Source organism: Bombus vancouverensis, chromosome 17, assembly GCF_051014615.1.
Source record: "Bombus vancouverensis nearcticus chromosome 17, iyBomVanc1_principal, whole genome shotgun sequence".
Lineage (NCBI taxonomy): Eukaryota > Metazoa > Arthropoda > Insecta > Hymenoptera > Apidae > Bombus > Bombus vancouverensis.
This window is the reverse complement of record NC_134927.1, coordinates 8,239,295-8,262,978: the sequence shown is the minus strand read 5'-3', so window position 1 is coordinate 8,262,978 and position 23,684 is coordinate 8,239,295. Positions and strand designations below refer to the sequence as shown.

The 23,684-nt window shown below is 37.2% G+C and overlaps 2 protein-coding genes across 4 annotated transcripts; one reads left to right on the top strand and one right to left on the bottom strand.

Moving 5' to 3' along the window:
- Positions 1 to 614: 614 nt before the first annotated feature.
- LOC117165139 (phospholipase B1, membrane-associated-like) lies at positions 615 to 7,624 on the bottom strand. Of its 3 annotated transcripts, none has more exons than XM_076626024.1 (8): positions 7,280 to 7,624; positions 6,341 to 6,436; positions 5,772 to 5,983; positions 5,492 to 5,668; positions 5,045 to 5,340; positions 2,837 to 3,015; positions 2,583 to 2,758; positions 615 to 1,067 (listed from the first exon to the last, which is right to left on the bottom strand). In XM_076626024.1, the coding sequence occupies exons 1-7, from the start codon at positions 7,407 to 7,409 to the stop codon at positions 2,613 to 2,615; spliced, it is 1,236 nt and encodes a 411-aa protein (XP_076482139.1). In that variant the 5' UTR covers positions 7,410 to 7,624; the 3' UTR covers positions 615 to 1,067; positions 2,583 to 2,612. The 3 variants fall into 3 exon arrangements, with proteins under 3 accessions (XP_076482139.1, XP_076482140.1, XP_033204484.2); XM_076626025.1 differs by lacking the exons at positions 615 to 1,067; positions 7,280 to 7,624 and adding exons at positions 6,607 to 6,779; positions 6,881 to 6,971 and having other exon boundaries at positions 2,464 to 2,758; XM_033348593.2 differs by lacking the exon at positions 615 to 1,067 and having other exon boundaries at positions 2,464 to 2,758.
- Positions 7,625 to 16,935: 9,311 nt separating this feature from the next.
- LOC143303857 (uncharacterized) lies at positions 16,936 to 17,457 on the top strand. The gene has a single exon (XM_076625857.1). It carries the CDS (start codon positions 16,936 to 16,938, stop codon positions 17,455 to 17,457), a length of 522 nt encoding a protein of 173 aa, XP_076481972.1.
- The last annotated feature ends 6,227 nt before the right edge of the window (positions 17,458 to 23,684 follow it).

Genomic DNA, 23,684 nt, shown 5'->3' with positions numbered 1-23,684 from the left:
TTCGTGTCGACCACGTGAATTCCCCGTAAATAATTATTTTCGATTACTTTCACTGGATGAAAATAGTATAATCGCACACAAGTGGAATATATGTGGTCCTTATGCAGATACAGTTTTCATATGATTCTGAAATCGATGAAGAAGGCGGTTCGTTTAACAAATGATAGCAACTTCCTTTCCCTTCTTTCATCAGTAAGTAAATGTGATTTCTAGCATATCGCTGTATTTGGTCTTATCTTAATCAGCAAAATTTCACAAACACGTTAGTAAAAATTTAATTTTAAAGAATTTCAAACAGTAATCAAATTCCACTGTTGCATTAGTATTGCCTCATCGATATTTGAATTCGGATCAGGTTGCATTACTCGACCATCCAATGCCTTGATGCATCAAGGGGAAAGATAGCGGGGGTAATTGCCGAGCATTTAATGGCGTATACTTTCAAGTAACGCCAACTGTTACGACCGTTCGCAGAGAGACGCGGTCGCTAGGAGAACGCGTCAGCGAGAGGCGTAAATTCTCGCTACGATTATGTTAATCGACGCCGCGAAATAGTCGTTCCCCTGTTTCGGGATAACAGAGGTGGTTTAATGAATGTAACACTGTATTAACAGGTTAACATAGAACAATATATTTTACAATAATATGATGAAGATGTTACAGAAATTTGACTCGACTTTGCGATATCTCTAGATAAATTCGTTTGCTCGTCAGATTTGTCGAAGTGTCACGTTTGACTCGTCAGAAGGAACTGAACGCCCTTCGATTATTCCTTTGTCTCATTTGGAAGACGACCCCCACTATGCTCGGGTCACGCCACCGCTCGCGCCTATGATCACGTATGCCTCTTCTAGTGTGAAAAACGTAACGGTCAAAAATCGACGTTTCTAGAGCTCGCTGCTTGGCGACAACTATGCTCTCGTCGATACATTGTATATGATCCGGCGGCCAGATAAGACGGTTTGCCTGCGACGTTGTAGGACCGCGAGCGACGATTAGAAAATACAGCCTGTGGTAAGCCTCGTGGCGTAACACCAACTATGACGTTGCCCACATTCTTCCAGATTCTTAAAATAAATACATACAGCGTCTACAATTCCTTTCTTTAATCACTTATTAAGTAAATAAATCATATGCCGGAAATCTGCAATAATTGCAACAAATTCGTGACCTAAATTTCGCAATTAGAGAATAAAATAGAAGTAGAAACGACTCTATTCCTGAAGCCAGTAACAATAAAGAGTTAAACGTGGCAAACGTAGAAAAGAATAATCCGAGTGAAAGAGGATGAGAAAGAAGGATTGAGAGTCGAACAACATATAAAATATGGAGCCACGCAATAAGCTGAGACCTTCTTCAGCCGAAAAATCAAATTTTTTTACTTTTAATTTGTAATGAATAGAACTTTCACCAACTCTTTGTCAGATGTTTCCAATTAAAGTGACAAATAGCACGATACACAATTCGTAGCTTATTTGCTGATCCTAAAAGTTGTTTAATGCACATTAGGAAGTAAATATAATTGAAATTACACCGTGTTTGGTCTCATTTTAATCCGAATGATTTTACAAATACGTTGGTAGGTTTCATCTAGAAAAAATATAAAAGAAACATACGTTATCTCGGTAATATCTGACATTCGGTCATGTTACACTAGCTAGAAAAATTTACCGAATGTCTAGGTGGACAAATTGTAAAAAACAAATTGAATAATAATAAAAGAAAATGTTACATTATTCGACCTCTGTGGTGGAAATGACGATTATGTAAATATGAAAAGTAGATTCTTTTTCTCCACTGGAGATCTCCTTTCTTCTTTCATTTCTGGATTCATGCACGGTTCACGTTCAGAACTGTTGAGATATGTATAATTTTCTGTGCTGAACTAGGTTAAGTGCGTAGTAGAGATACTTGTATGCGAATATCAATGTGTGGAAGTATGTGTATCGGAAGCGTCTCGAAAACAGATGAATGTAAACTCCTCGGTCGGTTAAGGTCCGTCGAAGGGTCGGTTAAGGGTCGTCGAAGAGTCGGTTTACAATCGGGTATAGAAGAAAGTGCTGAGACGCGTGCAAATGTGTATCAATAAATATATAAGGAATCGCCCATGAAATAAATATATCATTGTTTTAATATTAATCCTCAGTATAAATTTAGTGTTCCTATAACATTATTTCGGCCTCAAAGATCCACAATTCTCAACAAGAACATATCAATGATATACTATATATGTATATACTTTAAACATAAGCAAAAGAAGAAATAAGTAACTAAGTAACTAAAGCAAAAAGATAGGAAAAGCGCAACATTTTCGTAAAAGCCGAATTTCATGTTGAATTTGTAGGTCCGACGAGGACTGAGAAAATGTTTCATTGGTCAGCGTATTACCTATTTTCGTTATTACCTTTATTCACAAAGAACTTAAATTATAAGAACAATATGATAATCAGTGAAGTACCACAGTAAAAATTAAATATTATTATTGATCCAACATTGGTTCTTATTTTTGAACATTTGCTGATTATAATTTTTGTCATTTTTAAATAGACAAATACGAAGATTATAATACATCTTCCACTTACAGAAACTGTTCTAAACTTCTCTAACCATCCTTAAGTTTCATTGTTCTGTGAATTTTCATACGTCATCAAGAACGGTCTTTCCAAAGTAGGACACAGAAATTTTTCAAATAACGAAGTGAGAGGTCTACTCTTGTTACCAACTGGTTCCAACAAATTGTTCCACAGATTATTCGCATCTTGGGAAACACAAAACATTTTTGATTATCAACGTAACACTCATGAAATAATTGTATAGTTTCATCTGTTAAACTCACATAGTGCATGTAGTTTTTGACTCCAATGAAAGCAATCAGCGTTAAGATATGAGAGGTCGGCAAATCCATTCTCGGCAAGAGGTATTTTTGCATGTTCCAGAGTCGGTAAAATTACTACGGTGAAGTCATTTCTATGAAATTCTGGATAATTAGCGACTTCTTCATCAATCTCTTGCCACCTAAAAAAATGAAACAAACTAGCTTATTCTTCATATGCATATTAAAATATATATCAAACGGTAATTGAAATGTGTTAGGGAAATAATATCGCATAAATGTGAAATAAGAAAAATAAGCTGATTGCAGTGCGAAATGTCGCATCGCGCTGAGACAGAAGTAAAATGCCTTTGTTAGTTACCAAGACTTCGCATTTTTTCAGTATAAACATCTCACATTTTGGCTTCGTAATTACACTTCGTGATCATTTGGATTATCATAGTAACTAAAAGTTCGTAGTTTTTTTATAGCATAATTCTTGTTATATGTAGGAGATTATGTAGAATAATCCACTGCCAAAATTAACGATTTCCGATACACGGTATGGTAATGGAAAAGTGCAACACTTTTTCAAGATAATTAGGGTAAATGCCGCATTCCTAATCGGGACAGATGCCATATTGATTTAGTAAAGGCTAGAGGTGAATTTAAACTATATCGCATTGAAGGACCATTGTCGATGATTCTTCTATGGAGGAAGCGAAGGATAAAAGCAGGAGTATTTATACCATATTTATACGATATTTTCACGGAATTGGTTAAGAGCCTCTTTGCGTCTCGATAATTTCTGCGTTCACTCGTCGTTCGAGTAAGGGTCTCGCCGATCTTCGTGATAAGAGAAACGAAATGTTAGAGGTCCTACGTAACACCAAGCTTCTGGTTTATCAGTGAGGGGACCTTGTCGTATTTATTGCTACGCGTAAATTCGATCGGCAAACTCGCGCGGGCCGCGGGATCTCACGAGGCACGTCCTGCGCGTATCTTGCTTACCACACCATCAAACCTTCCGCAGGACTTCCGCGCATGCTCACGAAATGTCGAAAGTGCTGGGTTTATGTTAGCCATTGAGGCGACGACATTTAGGATACCCTCGAACGGGACGATCGCGGTGCATGTATCCATTTTGTATAAACATTGTTTATATGCGCTAGTATATATTAATTACTTATGGTGGCAATGGACTAGAGGAAACATTGATCCTCTCTACTCGAAAATTTAATGGGACGATTTTCGGGTTGCTGTTATGGATTTTAATGAAAAAGCAGATTTAACGTCTAACCTATGATTTTTCTTACAAGGATGGTTTATGTTTTCGAATGCCACAATCTTTTTCTCTACGACTTGTACGAGGTAAGCTGCGGATCTACATTCGTTCACGTAAAATAACAAAGCGCAATTCTATTGTTCTCGATTCTCATCTTATTTTAGCTTTAAGAATCTGTACCGAAACTTACCTGCGGTATCAGACGAGTATCGATACGTTTGTGGTGTTTCAAGTACAGTACTTGTTGGTATCGGTTAGTAAAGATTCAATATCCTGATTAACCGAACAATAACTAATACCTTTACCTTTGATATTAATTGATAACAAATTGAAATTCGTAGATCGCTGTCGATAACATCGATACCGCATCGATCACATCACTAGATACGTGTTATATATGTCGTTAAAGTCTGATGGCAGTCAGCTTCCTCACGATGCGACGACTGGATTGCTCAGTATTAATACTTTTCTATAATAGGGTTCGGCTATGTATAGTTTTTGACAACCGCCAATATATGTAAGACTTGTGCGTTCAAAATATTTTTTTACGTTTTCGAGGTAGTTAGAATAGTAGTTAGGTAGAATAAGTATTAAACAGTTCACCCGTTATAGAGATTATTTGCAGGTCGCAGCGATGTGTTTATAGACACACAACAGTAGATGAGTGGTCACACCATGCTGACGCAAACGTTGCCTTATAAGTCAGATTCAACATAATAGTAGCAGCAGCTTTCTCTAAATATTTCGGAAACTAAGTGAGTTTACCCCCTATAGGAAAAATGTTGAGTTTCACAACATACTTAAGCTTCATTAAAATGGGAATAGTAGCCCCTTTTGTGTACAATTACTAAGATTAAATATAAGGTATGATATAACAAAATTCTTGTAAGTGTCTAATCCTCAAGCACAAAATATTTAAAAAGTTAAATTCGGAAAATTATACAAACCTCTCAATTATTTTATAATATTCCTGTTTTTGATCTCTAAATCGTAAAGCGAACATATATGAACATTTAATCATGGATGACAAATAGCACAGGAATGACTCTCTTCCTTGGTGTGCAGCAACCAGTTCCTTTATGTGAGGTGGTGGTATAAGAGCAACAAAAGTTCTTGGTAAATTGTCTCTTAATATTCTAAGAGTATGAATTAAATCTATTTTGTGATCATTTAACATAGACCATGGAGATGTTGCACACGTATTAATGCAAAAATCATTACTTCCAATCATCAACGAAATCAACTGGAAAACATAAAAATGTAGATACTATTGCTTAAACGATTAAATATTAAATGAAATTATAAATTTTGATTAAAGAAAGAAAAAATTTGTCCAATTTCATACTGGCATTTATATATATGTATATAATTATTTTGTCTACGAACATACGAACCTTCCAATGTTTGTTGATATCTATCCTCGGGTCATCTTTTATTTTATTGACCAGATATGTCGCCATGAAAGTCATATCTTTAGACATAGCTCCAGCTTCGGCGACGTTTAACTGCGCAGCTGGATCAGTACTTATAGCGTCTCCAAGTGAATAACCTATTAATTTAGGATTGAATTCCTGCATATAGAAAAATCGGACTATGAAAGATTTCAGTATTCGCATTTATGGCGATAACACAAATCATGTGCGTAAACAATGCAGATGTAAAAAATGAACATACTTTAAGAATATTAGGTAGAGTCAGGTACTCTCGCCAAGTTTCTTGACCGCCGATACTACCCACTATGCCTCTATTTTCAATGTTCACTTCGAACGTATAAATCGAAGTAACTCCAGCACCGATTGTCAAGGAATCACCCATTGCAGCAATGACATCTATGTCTCCTGGTTTTAAATGATGAACCGACTCGGGAACTTTTGGAGACCTGCCGGCTAAACAAATTAAAGTAAATACATTAGAATACATATGAACTTCAAAAGATAAGCATCAATTTTACTATTCTTATACTACAGTGGGGTGAGGAGCTTATAATGTTATATATCTTCAAAAATGATATTAATAGGACATTGTAGCCATTACAAATTATAAAGAACAGCGTTCTTCACTGTAATTTCCTGCTAAAGAAATTTACCGATTGTCCCTAGGATAAATTGCAAAAATTATTGGAAATAAAAGAAATCTGCGATTTAAATTGAATAATGATTTTAAAGAATAAATACGACGATATAATATTTACAAGTGATATCATGAAGTATTTGACAATAATAATCATAAATTTGGTTAAGTACCTGTTACATTGCAAGGAAAAGGGACGTCTATTGGAACTTCCTTTTGAAATTTATATTTATTCCGTAATTGAGACATTCGATCCCCATTTCTTGTGCCTACAAAATAGTCATTTTAAAACAATTTACAAAAATACTTCATCTGTGATGAAGCATTGCACGCGATATGTCATAATTCCGATCAAGTAATTGCAACGAAGGATTTCAGAACTTTTACAAACGTTATCGAATTCGTTCTTAATTTTAGATATACAGATGTATGTTTTCACCTCTTAAATTTAACGTGCATATTTTAATCGTCTAGAGTTTTAATAGTATGTGACAACTTTCGTGAGCTACTGTATATTTTCAAGATTTGTGCTATAAATAAAGGCGTTCAGTGGCGAGGTATCAACTTTTCCCGCGCAGCCCGTCACTAACTTAACCAAAACCCAATTTCCATCTGAAATCACAATCAGGTTGCTGCCTCTTATACTCGTATAACAAGACTGACCAGTATTTTAAGAACAAATGGAAATGGACATCTTTTGATTTCACATTTACCTAACAACTCGTCACTTTTAATACACTTCAGGACTGCTGTTTAGTTTCGTTACGAATTTCGAAATAAGTACTGTTTGCAAAATTCCTCATCTCAAGAACCAGAAGAGGGTGCCACAGAATTCATAGCGTATGTTTCTTGAAAATATAATCTCTACAATATTTATGTGTTAAAAGAAAAATGATCCGTGCTGTATAAGTTTTTGTCTACTTTTACTGAAAAAAATTTCGTAAACTTATTATTTTATCGCGAAAATATACATATATTCACAATTAAACCTTAGTCTATGAAAAATAAGATTCACAATACTTCAATTTTCCTCCAAAAAGCATCTCTCTAACCAAAAGAAAATGATATTGCTGTATGAAGACGTAACACGAAATAAACTAAAACAGACGTACCGTAGGATTGCGTTAACCAATTACGATATCCACGATAGATGTAATTGAGAATCGATTTATCCAAGGCAGTTCTTTGCGACATGGTCAGCACGCATAATTCCAATACAAGGCACAGATACAGCTTCTTCATCGTAAGTTTTCTTGCACAATCAAATGGTCACTTTTACGTTTCCACAGTGATTTTTTATTTTTATTGATTATAAGAACAAAAAGATATAAATTTTTTCGATGACTGCTAACTGCTACGCGTATTATCGAGGGCCTTGATAGCACCGCATCCAGTCTTAACCGTTGCTAGTTAGCGATCGTTACGAACACTATTCGTACTCGTAAAAGATTTGAAACTGTTATGATACATGATCGTAATGTGAGACAAGATATATGTATTAATTCAGATACTTCGTTCCCAATCATGTTTCTTGCAGATGTATTTGCATTTACGTTGTCAACAAGGTCAAGAAAATTTATGAATACGGACAGGTAAAGCCTGAGCAATGTGATTTACATATTGTACAATGTGTATGTACTACCGTTATTTCTTATTTTACTTTAAACATACTGTAGAAATTGTATAACGAAGAACGATTTGAAAAAATATTTTTCCCAGGAAAAATGTTACAGAGGTTTCTTTCCTTGGCTTTCATGCGTTAAATGTCATAAATTCAAGTTAAAATATCTACTAAATTAATATAGTTAAATAGGTTAGCAAATAGTTAAAATAGGTTAATACTCTTTTGTAGAGAATGACGAAGTGGATTAACATATTAAAAAGCATATGATTTCATTTGAGGAAAAAAAACTGACTTTTACATTTTCTCTAAATCCTATTATCACATTTTTTAATGCTTTCAAATATTTAAGTGAAATTTGAAAATATTTAAATGAACGGAGTTCGAGGAACACAGTACAGATTTAATACGGAAGATTTTAGTTTCTATTTCGTTACTGGTTACTAGTCATATGCTTACTCGTTGGTTGCCTCGCCGAGAAGGATGAAATCACATAATCTTTTTCTAACGTAACTTATTTTCTAACAGGGAAACGTCAATATTAGCTAATTTATAATTGAAAAAATATAATTTTACGTTTCGCTAATCGAAAGTCTATTTGAAGTTTATTGAAGTTGACACTCCCGATTTTCAAATTGTAAAATTTCAGTCCTGTTTCAGCGTTACTGCATCAACGATGTGTAACAAATTGTTTTTCTAAGAGGTCTAGTTCTTCCTTTTACCGAGTTTTCTGTGTTTAAATAATCAAGCCATGTTTGCAGAATGAAAACTAATCGAATTTTTCAGTTTTTTACGTAACTTTGAAATATCCATAAACATTGATTAAAACTGACACGTTACAGAATTAATATCTAATAATCCATAATGTTTATTTATACATGACTCATAACATGCATTACGAATTATAATACTTGAATTTACACTCACTTTCTTCAATTGAATCTCGTGCTCAAATAGGGGAAAGCAATAGCTCCAGGTTTTGTAGTATTAAACTAATTTAATTGTATAATTCGATAGACAGTAACATAGTTGACACGAATAACGTAATGTCACATCGAAGTTATTGAATTTATATCGCAAAATTCGCATCATCATCGACAGTCAATAACGAAACCATAAATTCAAGAAATATAATGTTTGTTCGATATCCTTTCTGTTTGCGATCTTTAATCCGGTACACTTTTACACGTTTCCTTTGCGTAGTAATATAATTTTTTCTCGCAATTAGTCGATTCCCGATCACGCTAATATAATACAGTCAATATAACAGTATAAAAAGTCCTTGACAGTTTACTTGCTTAAATTTTTAACAGTGTAGAATGCAAATGAGAAAGAGGCGAAGAAAACAGAGGAGCAAAGGATCATAAGAGCTTCCGTCATCCTGTTATCGATTAACGTTTAAGTCTCACTAGGAAGTAAGTATACGTACGAAGACGCGAATTTGGTTTCCATGTAAAACGTCATAAAAATCTTTCTGTTACTCGTCGACCTAATTGTCTCGCAAAACTTCCTCTCATTTATTCTGATAATTTTAGTACATGATCTTATAATAATAAGATTTTTAGATATTTTCTCTGTCTAGAAACAAAAATTAATAGATATATTTCTTTTTCTGAAGATAAGCCAGAAGCACATGTACCAACACTCCTCATTGCTGTCGTATACATCGGTTTTGTTTCTTCTAGAATTGGTTCCTCGTTATTAAAACAACGTAAAACATAATAACATAATAGATACTATACGAGTAAATATAATATTATCTATCATTTTTACAAAGTCAGTAACACACACATGGGGCACAGTGGGATATTGCAAGATATCGCAAGATATCGCAAGACATCGTATGAAATGTAAGGTATTGCTCAAGGCATGGATACATTACGCAAAATTTGATCCTTAGTTTTAGTACATTCATGATGTACTCGATCGATCAATAAATATTTACCCACAGAGGCAGGTTTTTGTTTATCCTCTTGCTCTTTTATAGCTCTCGTTGTTGTTTTTCTTGCTCTCTTCACTGAGCGTAATTTGTCATTTTGTGTTATTCATAGTTTGCGTTGCGATTTTCTGAGGCAAAAGTACGTGCAAGTGTAACATTCTATATTTTCTCTGTGATTACAAGATATCCTTTCTATATTCTATTTATATTTTTGTAGATGTTTTCTGTTTTAATGTTCATCCAAGTTGCTGCTATATTGAATAGATAACGTTGCATGTGACACAAAAAAGGTAAGTTCAGGTGATCCCCGGTGTTACGCCACGAGGCTTACCACAGGCTGTATTTTCTAACCGTCGCTCGCGGTCCTACAACGTCGCAGGCAGACCGTCTTATCTGTCCGCCGGATCATATACAATGTATCGACGAGAGCATAGTTGTCGCCAAGCAGCGAGCTCTAGAAACGTCGATTTTTGACGGTTAGGTTTTTCACACAAGAAGAGGCATACGTGATCATTGGCGCGAGCGGTGGTGTGACCCGAGCATAGTGGGGGTCGTCTTCCGAATGAGACAAAGGAATAATCGAAGGGTGAGCAGTTCCTTCTGACGAGTCTAACGTGACACTTCGACAAATCTGACGAGCAAACGAATTTATCTAGAGATATCGCAAAGTCGAGTCAAATTTCTGTAACATATTCATCATATTATTGTAAAATATATTGTTATCCCGAAACAGGGGAACGACTATTTCGCGGCGTCGATTAACATAATCGTAGCGAGAATTTACACCTCTCGCTGACGCGTTTTCCTAGCGACCGCGTCTCTCTGCGAACGGTCGTAACACCCAGAATGTATTACGTGAAAAGACATTGCATGTCCTGCCTATTCTGTACTTTGTGTTGTCAGAGACGAAGTTTCCTCTCTGCTACTACAATCGAAACTTGATATGCGCCATCTATGAGTTGCTGTTAGAACTAGATTTAGGTATAAGCGATTACACAGTGGAAGATTCGTATCGTCAATCATTCCAGGGTATGTTTTACATGAAAGATAATCATTTACGTACTATAGCATTATTCGCATATAACAAATATTACAAATATAATTATTACTAAAATTTACTTATGTACGGCGTTTTCCATGGGCTTTAAATCTCTACAGGGCAATTACGGACACAGTATTACTCTAAATCAAACATCAAATTAGCATACCATTCGTGATGAGCTAAAAATTTATGTCTATTTAACAAGTCAATGGAAGGAATAAGGTATCATGAAAGTCGTTGCATCTACAAAGAGTCTACAGCTCTGTTTTCTGCCGAAAATAGCATCTACGTGATCTAATTTCAACGTTTAATTTTCTATTTAAATATTCTCAATATTCTCTACCTATACCATGAGTTTGCACTGCTTGCGAGTTAATTACTTTATGTAATTGTATTTTAAATGTGTTTTAGAGGCTTTCATTAAATGTTTTGTTAAATTGGTTAGTTGAATTAATACAAAGTGTCTAAAATTCATTTACATGTTTATTTATCGTTAGAATTCCGTGTCATTTATTTTCATTTAATGCAAAAATTAAGAATATTCATCAGTCTCTAATACAATTTATCATCGGTACGCGACTAATTAATTTTATCACGGTTACAGAAAAGAGTATCCTCGTATATACAGACACTCTTATAAAATTCAAATTATACTTAATAAAATTTGCAATTTAGATAATTCACGCTATAGCGCTCGACGTAGGCTAGACTTTCGTAACCCGAGGTAGACGAGGTCGTGTCATGACGGAGCTGCAAAAATCCATCGCGACGTACCAGGTAAACGAGCCAAAGGTACAATTTCTCTTTTTTTTTTATTGTTTAATTTGTACTTTATAATTTGTCCAGCTCGACATTCGGTAAATTTTTCTAGCTTAATTAATAAATAACATGTGGATGTCTACCCCAGCGGGATACCATCTTCGAGTCAGGAAAAGGTGGACGAATTTCTCGAAATGCTATTTCATGGATATGAAAATAATTTTTTTTATTCATTTTGTCAAGACGTTTGTATCATAAGAAAAATAATTTAAGAGGTCGGTGCGATAACAGTGAGCTTCAATAACATATTTTTGACGTTAGTGCGAGCGTGTATCTGTAATTAGGTAATAGAATTGGATATAAGAATGGGATTATGCTTCATTTTCTGATCACCGCGCCGTAAGGTGGCCGATCATGCGAAAGTAGAAACTAACGTTCAGCGAATGCATTCGCATATTAATATGATCCTACTACGCTTTTGGACTATATGATCAATGCAGTAACACCTCAATCAACAAATTCCAGCACTTGGACTCGCGAAAAACCACATGCAATAATTCGAAAGATTTATTCAAGAATGGAATTATGTGTCAGCATCAATCACATGTGCATTATATTTGCGATTTTTACCTTTACGACTTCGTAGCAAATTTAAAGCAGCACAAAGTTAAAGCACAGGCGTAAACTCTATTTATTCCATATGCGATTGTTCACGATTCAAGTCATAGTCGACCAGATCGTCAATTTTTTAATGAAACGTTTGTATTATTGCGAACAGAATGCACACCCGTTCCTCATGGAGCATCCCGTTCACCATATTCGACACCACTGAACTTTGCTCACAATAAAATGTATGTAATTTGTAAAATATACGAAAATCATAATCCTTGTTAGTTTCATTAAATTCTCGAAAGATAGCGTTGATGGTTACTACTATGGTAGAGTTATGTATTAAGGTGTGTTAATGTTGGCCGTCATAATAAAAGAAAATATAATGGCAGAATATAAATAGGACATTTACATTAACTAATGAGGAAGCCATATATATATGTCGGAGTCAGGTTGGCACTTTGGGGCGTTCTATGAACCTTTACTTACTTTACCGTCACGGATGTGGTTAGTATTTATCAGTGCGAATATGGGCACTACAAGAGGCTATGAGTAACGGCAATAGGATGTCCGAGATGATGGTGACAACGAATCCAGGTTCGATAACGAATCCACGGTCCACGGGATGACCAGTATCAGCGTGACTTACTCGGCAATTCGCCCAACGACTAACTAACTAAAAACTCTCTCAATCCAGATGAACCTGCCCTCATATACTCCTGTCCTCGCTTCTCGGGATTTTCCCGAAGTTCCAAAGGGAAGGCTCCGATGTCCTTTCATCTCCGACATGCATAATACATAGTAGCATTCGTGACAAAAAGTGCAAGTTTTTTTGTCATATGCATTGATGCCGTAATTTTTCAAATGGACGTTACTAAGTGATTTCTTCAAACTGTTGAGGTTACTAGATGTATAAACAGAGAAACGCGTGGATAAATTATAAGGTAGAAAATATATCTTAATGCAGAAGTGTAATTACAAGTAGGAATATAATTTGAGCTGGTTCAGATCCGCACGCTAGCAGTGTTACCATATAACTGAAAACCCCGAAGCCAACGTCGCCTGTCTACAGTTTATGGTCTGCCTTCGTCCCAGTCTTTTGTCTATACGCTGTCGATGACTTCAGTGCTTGAGAAAATTAAAAAGACCAGATGTAGAGTTTTCTTAGAAGTGGTGACCACTTCAACACAAACAATTTTGAAAATTTCTTATTAACTGGTCGCATTTTTGTTCAATATGTTAAAATTCTTAGTCACAAATATTTGTCTGTTTTTAATTGTATCCGAGATATTCCTTTAGGGGTTGAACTTTAGAGGATGGTTACACCTCATAAATTTGATTTACCGCAACTAAAAAAGAATACGTGTTTAATATTTCGCGCTGTTCTTCAAGTCTCAAGTTTTATTAAAATCAGAGTCTGCCTATTCGCGACCTTTTCTTGTTAGTGAAGTTTCGTTTCGATTTCATTATGTTTTGCAATTATCGTGGCAGTGAATTTATCAAATTGCTGAGTACTCCTGTTAGAATTTAATCTTGGAATTAGGATTAATATTCTGTGGAAGGCACAATGTTTATGTTGAAATAATATAATGTGATATTTATTAAACAATTATTACGAGAGTTATAAATGTGCGTTCTGGAATGTAGACAGTTGGCTAGTTATTCACAGACTAACTGCCTTAGTGACCTGTGGCGCTTGTAAAGATTTTGAACCCCCACTCTCTATAATGAGTGTGACCTGAGTAGATGGCTGTGTAACGTCACGTGCCACGGAACCTTCTAGCAGCTTCTCGATACAAAGCGCTACGCTGTCAAGGCGCGACACCGACGTGCCCAATGTTCCATCCATATCCTTACGTTTCTTCCGCCGAGTTCTCGGAAGAGCATGCACGCGCCAGCCGCCGCGGTACATCTAACGAACGTACGCTAGTGGGCATGGCGCTGGGCAACGAATGGAAGAATCTGTACGATCAAACACTCTATCCGCATGCGACTGATATCGTTGTATTCCAACAACTCCACTTAAAATATTTTTCCATTTTTTAAAGGAAACCGTCTTTAAATGATTTTACGATGATATATGGTGAATCGTTATTTTTCATTTCAGGTAGTCTTATGCATTTTCAATAATGGACATATTGCGGAACTGTTTTTAAGTGTTTCTAAACATGATACAAGATTAATGCTCGTGTATTAGCATTGTATTGCATAGCATTGTATATCGTGTATTATCGTGTTTTGGATAGTTATCTTGTATCAGGATGAAATTGTCTTTCAAATCCATTTTTTAACGCATTGATGCAGATTATTTTTAAAAATATTTATACACGTTTTAACCTACGAAGCGCTAACTGCACGAATATATATTACACATATATTTTTATCATTAGCTTGATTCTTTTTAATATTTTCACAACAGAAATCAGAGTCTAGTCTGGACAGTCCGTTTAACGCGGAATCAGCGGACTATAATATCAAGAAGAAAACATCGACGCAGTGAACCAGGAGGGTTACAAACGCCAGCAGTTACAAATTCTAATCCACTGTATCCAATCTACTGGAAGGAATCTGAAGAAACGGAAGATAAGATGCCTCTGATATCGTCTTACGCTGATAATTAGGCCAAGATACTCGGCACTAACGACACGAAGAAGAGCACAAGAGCTAAGCTAGTACAACCATTAAAAATCAACAACAAGAATACGCGATTCGAATGGTTCAGCAGGGGGAGCTCTGTCTCCCAATTAACCGTAAATCTTCTTCACGCTTCCACGTTTGCTTTACTTGTCACTGTCACTTGCTTTGATGAAATCGACAACACTTCCTGGGGCGTTGTGTTCAACGACACTTCTTGGGTCGAGGTGTTCAACGACACTTCGCAGGTCGTGTCGCAGGTTCGCAGGATGACGGGGTGGCGGCGATCTAGACTACAAGGTAGACAACGTGCTCTCAAGGCAACGGCCTTTCGGCCACGTCATCAAGTTCACCCCGGCGACGACTACGTCTTCCGGACGATCACAGTCAGACGGCAACGAACATCCTGGATCGAGGTTTCAAGCGGCTCGTCTCACTAGCGAGCCAACACGATCCAGCGGACTAAGGTCAACCAGCAATCGACAATGAGTTGGGTGGGAAATTCAATTAATTTCTCTTTATAGAACTTTTGATCGGTAGCCTCTGAACGGGTGGAAGGTGTTACGTCCGGCGACTCTTTGCGTAGCCCGAAATCCATCTCTCGGTCGAGGTGGCCACTAACGGTGCAAATATAATTCATCGGACCGTAATAATCATAAGGAACTGTCATAAAACTAAGCTTTTCGATTTTACTGTTAAGTCCGTTAATTGCCATAAAACATCTTCGAGTCAAGAGGTTCCTTATGGTTATTGCTCCATCAGGTAAAATGTGGGGAAAAGTGGGTTTTCCCGTCCTTCCTGGGATTTCCACCCACAAGCGACTAATGGTGAGACACCGACACCCAGCAAGAGAGCACCGAACTTTATTGGTTCAACGACTACAGATTAGTCAACATCTCGGCACTGATCTATATCCACATTACATCAGTCATCTAGTTAACGTATATCTATACGCACCGAGTGTATCTATTTTATCCACAAGTTGTTGGAATAAAGTGTAAATTGTAACCTGTTACCTCAGAGTTATAATCAGTTCAACCACCTCTATTATCATAACTGAAATAGGGGATCGATCATTTCGTGGCGTCGATTCTATAATCGTAACGGGAATTTACGACTCCCGTTGGCGCGCTTCCTCGCGAACGCGTCTCTCCGCGAACCAATGTGAATATTCTATCTTTTCAAAGGGATAACTGTTCCGACTTGGCGAGAAAAGTAAAATGTTGAATGACAGCGATATGGTCAAACTAGATTTACGAGATATGGATTGGGAGAAGTATGTTGCAATTTACCTGATGGGAATTAGGAAATTTATTCGGAAACAAGACATTAAGTCAACAGCCCGACGACGGTTATCAAGGTGCATATAAAAGTATCTTCGCATACAAAAATAGATACTAATTTAAATACATAAATTTTCGGTTATTTCAGGTTGTACTGGATACGTCAGGTCACCAAAATGTCCGGTATAATAATTTTACTATGGATAATATTATGTTTTGTGTACTGACTATTTGAACGCTACTTGTTTGTTTTTAAACCAAAAACAATATAAATAGAATTTTATAAAGAAGGGATTTATCATCCCTCTCATTTGGTCTTTCCACTCGTTTTATTTCTAAATAAAACTATTTATGACATTGCTCGATAATGATGCATATATTTACACGCGAACAGCTTCAGATTTATAAACAATTCACACATGATATTTCGATCTGATGTAGATCTTCGATCTTCATAACCATTATGTGTCTCTCTAGGTGTCGAATCTTAGGTTTCTTGAATAATACTTAAATCAAAACGATAGTTGCTGTCACCAGAAATATTCGTTAAACTATTTCGAATAGTTCAATTCACGTTCGTTAATTTTTGAAACAATTTTGAAATCATTCCATTCAATCCTTTCTAATAACTATTTCTGATGTCAGCAACTACTGTTTTGATCTAAATATGATTCGAGAAATCTAAGATTCGATACCTAGAGTAACACGTAACTGTTACGAACGCCGAAGATCAACACCAGATCGTAACATTTCTCTTTTTTACTTTTAATTTCGGCTAATGGACATTTAAGGCCACGTTTTTATTGTTATGGATTTTGTTTTTAAATATGATCCCTTCTTGCTATTGACATCTTTTTTCTTTTGCACGTGGAGAAATCCTCATGGGCACTCCGTTGCTGCTGATAAGAGGCAACAGCAGAGTAGTGTCGGATTCTTACCAATTAAAACTCCGATTTCAGCTGATCAACGAGGGAGACGAACATCGAGGCGTCGAGGCCGTCCTCCCAAACTGGGAGGCATCGAGAAGCCCCAACGGCCTCCCGCTCACGTTCAGGATGACCCAGGTGCTCACTGGACACGGCGTATTCGGCGAGTTCCTGAGGAAAATCAGACGGAAGACGACAGATATTTGCCATCACTGCGGAGAGGGCAAGGACACGGCGCAGCACACGTTGGAGTTTCGTCCGGCGTGGGAGTTGCCCCGCTACACTCTGCGTTTCGTCATAGGCGAGAGATCGACCCCCTGGGCGAGCGTAGAAGCGATGCTGAGCGGGCCGCAGGAATATGAGGCTCTCCGCCTCTTCGGCGAGCGAGCTATGTTCGTAAAGGAGCAGGCAGAAAGGCAGAGAAAGGGAAACTCTCATCCTTGCTGGGTAACGCGCTGGAGACGCAGCGGGACGTGACTAGAAGGGGGATGGCGCCAGGGGCAATGACCTCCACTGGTGCCAATATATTAGGACCGGCTCGATAAAGAGTAGTGGAGAATGCACTGGTAGTAATTCGCAAAGAACGAGACTACGGGGCATTCTTGTCACACGCGTAGACAGTACAACGTGGAGTTTCAGTCGGTAAGAGTCCGACACTGCTCTGCTGCTGACTGCAAGCACTATACCATGCCTAATAAAACAAGTAATTAGAATCATAACAGAGGGAACAAAATACAATAAAGCACCAGGAATCGACAAAATCAATGGTAAAATCTTGAAACACCTTCCCTCAAAAGCAATATGTTTAATCAAAATAATATTCAATGCAATTTTAAGAATACCATACTTTCCCAATCCATGAAAGCTAGCACAGATCATAATGTTACCTAATCCAGACTAAAATACACAGCAAACTGCATCCTACAAGCCAATATCATTACTTCCTGTGTTTTCCAAAATACTAAAGTACAAATTATCTAATAAGAAAAATACTGTTACGTCTTGGGACCCTCCACGTAAACCATATTCCATCCATCGGTCTAGATAATCACCAGATGTGTCAACATCCCTTAGTCGGACCTGCAATAATCCTAAGATCTGTCATAAATTTTAGCATTTTTTACAATCAAGGACCTTAAATTTCTCAAGTATCATACAAGTAACAAGAATTTACGACTCTCGTTGGCGCGTTCTACCGCGGACGCGTTACTCCGCGAAGCGGACAAACAAGTCTATCTTTACTGCGCGTGACGGTAAATCCACATCAATATATTTTTAATCGTATGCGCTCGGCATTTTAATTAGCATAGGTTATTTTTAAATGGATTCTGCACCCGGACACAGAATGGCGGACATGTGTTTATAGCCGATATCCACGAAGTGTGTTGTAGAACAATTATCTGCTTGTGTTTCTCTGCATCGGTTATGTGTTTTCTTTTGTGTCTATTTTCCCGTAATATCTATTTGTTTATTTCTCATCCCTGTGAATTCTGTGGAAGGCATCAATCTGAAAGAAAGAACGGGAACAATACTCTTGATGTCGACAAGTGATGATTGCGACGAAAATATAACAAGCAAATGTCATACACTTGCGAATGTAGCGCCTATCGTAATAGCAGAAGAGGGATTATCATCTACTAAAAATAAGCCTGCTATCGCGAATGGGATTCGTTGCGTGATGAAAAATGTAACAAGTTTTGAGTCATCATATTTCATCAAGAAATCATTTAAAGGAGGCTTTTTTTAGGAGAGTGGAAAGATATTTCCAATAGAGTACTCATCAATTTAATAAATTCAATATCACGACAGTTTCATGCCATAATAAAATCAAAAGAAAATTTTCTACTAACAAGAGAAGGTGGCAATCGGTTAGACGATGATTTCGATATAACTTTGCAGGTTTATCCTTTTTATCCTTTTTAGATGTGGCAGCTCACGTTTGAAAGATGAAACCACTCTCTAAAGTTCAAGCCCTAAGAGGTTATTTCAGAATCAGTTAAACACAGATAAAAATTTGTTAATTTGTAAATTTCATGATTTCTAGCGTATTGAAAGAAACTGCTCCTATTAGTAACAAATTTACAAAATTGTTTGAAGAAATTACATTAATCATGTTCATTTGAAAAATTATGGCAGCAATACATACGACAAAAAAAAGTTGTATTTTTTGTTGAGAATTGTGGATCTTGATAGCCGCAATAATGTTATAGGAACACTAAATTTACACTTGGAATTAATATTAAAATAGTTATATATTTGTTTTATGGACGATTTCTAAGATAGTCATCGATACACGCTTGCACGCGTCTCGGCACTTTCTTCTATACCCGATTGTTTCCCGACTGTTTTCAAGACGCCGCGCACACACATACCTCCGCATACTGACACCCACATACAAGTATCTCTACTATGCATTTAACCCAGTTCAGCATACAAAATTATACATATTTCAATATTTTTATTATGAAATCTTTCAAATTATAGCATGCAGTCTTTCGCGAACCTGAATCTTGATATTTGCTGATTGAGGATGTTACGGCATTGATTATATGACACAAAAGCGTAGTTGGAACTTAAGTAGCATCTGATGTTAGGGGTTTCACTAAGTGCCATAACCATTTGGAGTGTTTGAATTCGACAAATTTTCTAAAATTATAAGTTTTGTCTGGTATTCGCCGGTGATCGATTTAAAATATTTTATGTAAACACTTTAGCGAATATGCATCAGTAAAGGCGATAATTAATCTTATTTTTTAGGAACACATGGCCGATTTATCTTTGATATGGATTTAAATGCCGTAATATTAATTTCTGGATCGCCAAGTTTTTCACTTAGTTGCTGAAAATATATTGTGAATAACGCCAATTTAAGGAGTGGAAGGAGTAGTTTGCGAACCATATATCCCTGTGCTTGGCTTCATTTCCTTACACGAACGAAAATATGTCAACTCGAGCATAGTGCAGAACGATTCCAAATGAACGATGCATGGTTAGTAGCTTACAAGTCGTAGAGAAGCAGATTACGGGATTCGCAGACGTAAATCATCCTGCGAGACGTTTTTTAAGAAAAATCATAGATTGAAAATCAAATCTGTGTGCTCATTAAAATCCGTAACGTCATATCGTAAACTGCTCCAGGGTGTTTTCGAATTAAGAGGATTAGTATTTCCTCTGAACCTTCGCCTTCATAAATAATTAATAAACAAATATACATGTAAACAATTTTTTTGCAAGTTTACACATCGTAGGAAATCGTAGGAAAATCACACACTCACTGCGGTGGCCGAACTGTTCCCAGATAAATCGTAACAAAAATAGCAATATTTATACAGAAAAACCACGTATGCATTACAAATTTATGAGCTGTTACTAAATGTGGCAATACGTTGTCTTCTATGAATCACACAAAATTTCTGTACAAATCATTGATCATGTTACGCCACGAGGCTTACTATAGGCCGTATTTCTAACCATCACTCCTGGTCCTACAGTGTCGCAGACGTATCGTCTTACCTGCCCGACGGAAGATATACAATGTATCGACACACACAATGTAACACAACTATTAATTTTGTTTTAGTTAAACTTTATTACGAATTCAGCAATCACAACGGAATACACACTGAATTAACATAAGTCACAATTCACTCGATCCACGTTATGTAAAACTTAGTTACAATGATACGTTAAGTACGCGACTATTATAAGGGTAGAGACCGGTGAAGATATGTTGACTATTCTAAGGATACAGAATAAGTGAAGTTTTACTGACGATACTGTGTCTGAGGAAAGCTAGTGGTGGGTGTGTCTAAGAACACGGGACTATCGGATTTGTTGATGACAATTTTGGTTAAGGAAGTGAGGGCAGTAGACACCGTCTCCGATTGGATAGTAAGACGGTTGGTGGACAGGAAGGGTTTTAGCCGCCCTCGCGAGAAAGTTGCTAACGGAACATACCAGATGTGAGGAAAACCAACTTTCCATGCTAACACGTGGTAAACAATGAACGTAAAAGGAAATCTAAGGCAAGTGATACTCGCTTGGTCCGAAGGACTTCTTTTTTCTTTTTTTATATTTATTAAAATTTACAATCAATACTCGCATTGAGAATTTTCAGTAACTTTTTCTGGCGTGACGCAATGACATGGCTAATTATTTATAATAAGTTAATACTTATTATAAATAAGTATAATTTATAAGTATTATAAATAAGTAAATATTACTTAATTTAGATAACTAATTGAATCTAGCGTTTAGGTCTAGCGGGTAGTGTCTTTTCAGCCTGCGGATCTGGTCAGACGTATTAAGTAGTCCAGTAATTAGGGGGTTTCGGTGTTTGTTGACTCTTTTGCTATATCTGTCTATATATTTTGCTATTTCCTCTTTGACTGTTGGTATCCTAAGGTCACCATGTATTAGTTCGTTGGAGACATACCGAGGTGCATTTATAATGGATCTTAGCGTTTTCGATTGGAAGCGTTGAAGTATTTCAATGTTGGAATTACTTGCTGTTCCCCATAGTTGGATTCCGTAGGTCCAGATAGGTTTTATTACGGTCTTATAGAGGGTAATGAGGGTAATATTATTTTGTGTGTTTAGTTTGGAGCGTCGGCCCGTGAGCCAATAGAATTTTTTGAGTTTGTCCTTTAGTTGCTTCGTTTTGTCTGTGATGTGGTTTTTCCAGGTTAGACTCCTGTCCAGGGTCATGCCCAGAGATCTGACTTTGTCTTTGCCAGGAATTATTGTATTGTTGATGGTGGGGGCAGGTTTGTTTTCGGAGCGTGAAGGTTACATGTGAGGATCTTTTTCATTAATTTTGAAGCCCCATTTATGAAACCACTTTTCCATGGAGTCGAGACATCGCTGGAGAGTGGATGAAGCAATTACCGGGTCTGCGTGGGAAGCTAATAGCGCTGTGTCGTCAGCAAATGTTGCTATTGTTATATCTGCTGATATAGGCAAATCGGCAGTGTAGATGGAGAATAGCAGGGGTCCGAGGACACTACCTTGGGGTATGTCAGATTCTATAGGGATGATGTGGAAGTGGCGATAAGCATTTAACCATGAATTGTCTATTGGTTAGGTAGGACTTTAGGATGGAGTAGTAGGTGTGTGGTAGGATTTTTTTAAGTTTGTATAGTAGTCGTTCATGCCATACTTTGTCGAATGCCTGTTGAATGTCTAGGAATACCGCTGAGCAATATTTTTTCTTTTCAATGGTTTGGCTGATAATGTGGGTTGTGCGATGGATTTGCTCTACTGTTGAATGTTGTTTCTGGAAGCCGAATTGATGATCTGGGAGTGTTTTCAAATCCTCTAGAAGTGGAAGGAGTCGATTCGTTAGCATCTTTTCGAATAGCTTAGACAGGATAGGTAAAAGACTAATTGGTTTCATATATCGGTTTTCCGGTTTTAGGGATGAGAGTAATCAATGACATTTTCCAGGCCTTAGGAAAGTATTCAAGGCGAAGAATTGCGTTAAAAATCGATGTGATGAATGCAATCCCTTATGGGAAGTTTCTTGATTGCTTTATTGCCTATTAGGTCGTGCCCTGCTGCTTTCTTGGGATTTAGGCGACTGATTGATTCTATAATCATTGCAGAAGTGAAGGGTTCAATAGGAGGGAACATTTGGAAGGAAGTGTGCAGGTATTCAGTAACGTCCGCGGCAGTTTTGGAGGAATGGGGTTTGAATACTTTAGACAAGTATTTAGCAAACAGGTTGGCTTTTTCTGTAGGGCTACGCGCCCATCCACCTTGCGGACGGCGGATTGGAGGGATTATTTACGGGGGGCGCGTGAGTTTCCTGGGATCCTTCCATAGTGAGTAGTTGGAGTCAGCTGTTGGGGACAATTTGGCGAGATATTTATGAAAGCAGTCGTTTTTATAATTTTTGATGATTTTGGTTAGCTTTCTAGTTGCGTTGTTTAGTTTGCGTTTGTCATCCGGTGTTCTATGGGTTTGTCATACTCTTCTTAGTCTACGTTTTTCTGCTATTTTTTTTAATATCTAATGGGCATATTCTCGTTTGCTGATAGAAGTCTTAGCAGGTGTGAAGGAGCGGATAGCGTTTATTATGCTCTTGTTTAAGTATTCCTTGGCTGCCTCGATATCTTCATTAGTTTTTAGTGAAATTAAGGCTGAAGTTTAGTAATTAAAGACTTCTGTAAAGAGCTGCCAGTTGGTGAGTTGGTTATGAGTAAAGCCATTAAGTGTATTCTCGATAATTGTTGAACTGACTGTTGCTATCACGGGGGAATGATCAGAAGAGAGATCAACCGGGGAGTTGATTTGGACGCATCTTGGTGAGATATTTGTAGTTATGAAGAAGTTAAGTAGATCGGGTATTTTGTTAGTGTCAGTGGACCAGTCTGTGGATTCGTATGTGGTGAGGTAGTTGAGATTGTTGGTTATTATGCTGTTTAAGAGATTTTTGCCTCTTACTGTGACCAGTCTGCTGCCCCATTGGGTATGTTTGGCGTTATAGTTTCTTCCAGCTATGAATCTATTGCACAGGGTATCAAGGAAGTTATCAAAGTCTTCTTTGGCGATGGAGTGTCTGGGAGGGCAGTATACTTCTGAAGTACAGGACGGTGACACAGAAACTACGCGCGAAGGGCCCCCTGGCAACGACGGAAATGGAACCTGCGCTGCTGACGCGGATCACCGGAACGCTCTTTCCCCCACAAGAAAACAGAGCGGCG

What these genes read in the sequence shown, in the direction of transcription:
- LOC117165139 (XM_076626024.1), bottom strand. Translation starts at nt 7,409, where the DNA reads ATGAAGAAGCTGTATCTGTGCCTTGTATTGGAATTATGCGTGCTGACC. An exon ending in TTTTCCTTGCAATGTAACAG is followed by an intron (nt 5,984 to 6,340) that starts GTACTTAACCAA and finishes TAATTTGTTTAG; the next exon opens with CCGGCAGGTCTCCAAAAGTT. An exon ending in TATTATAAAATAATTGAGAG is followed by an intron (nt 3,016 to 5,044) that starts GTTTGTATAATT and finishes TCATTTTTTTAG; the next exon opens with GTGGCAAGAGATTGATGAAG.
- LOC143303857 (XM_076625857.1), top strand. Translation starts at nt 16,936, where the DNA reads ATGGGCACTCCGTTGCTGCTGATAAGAGGCAACAGCAGAGTAGTGTCG.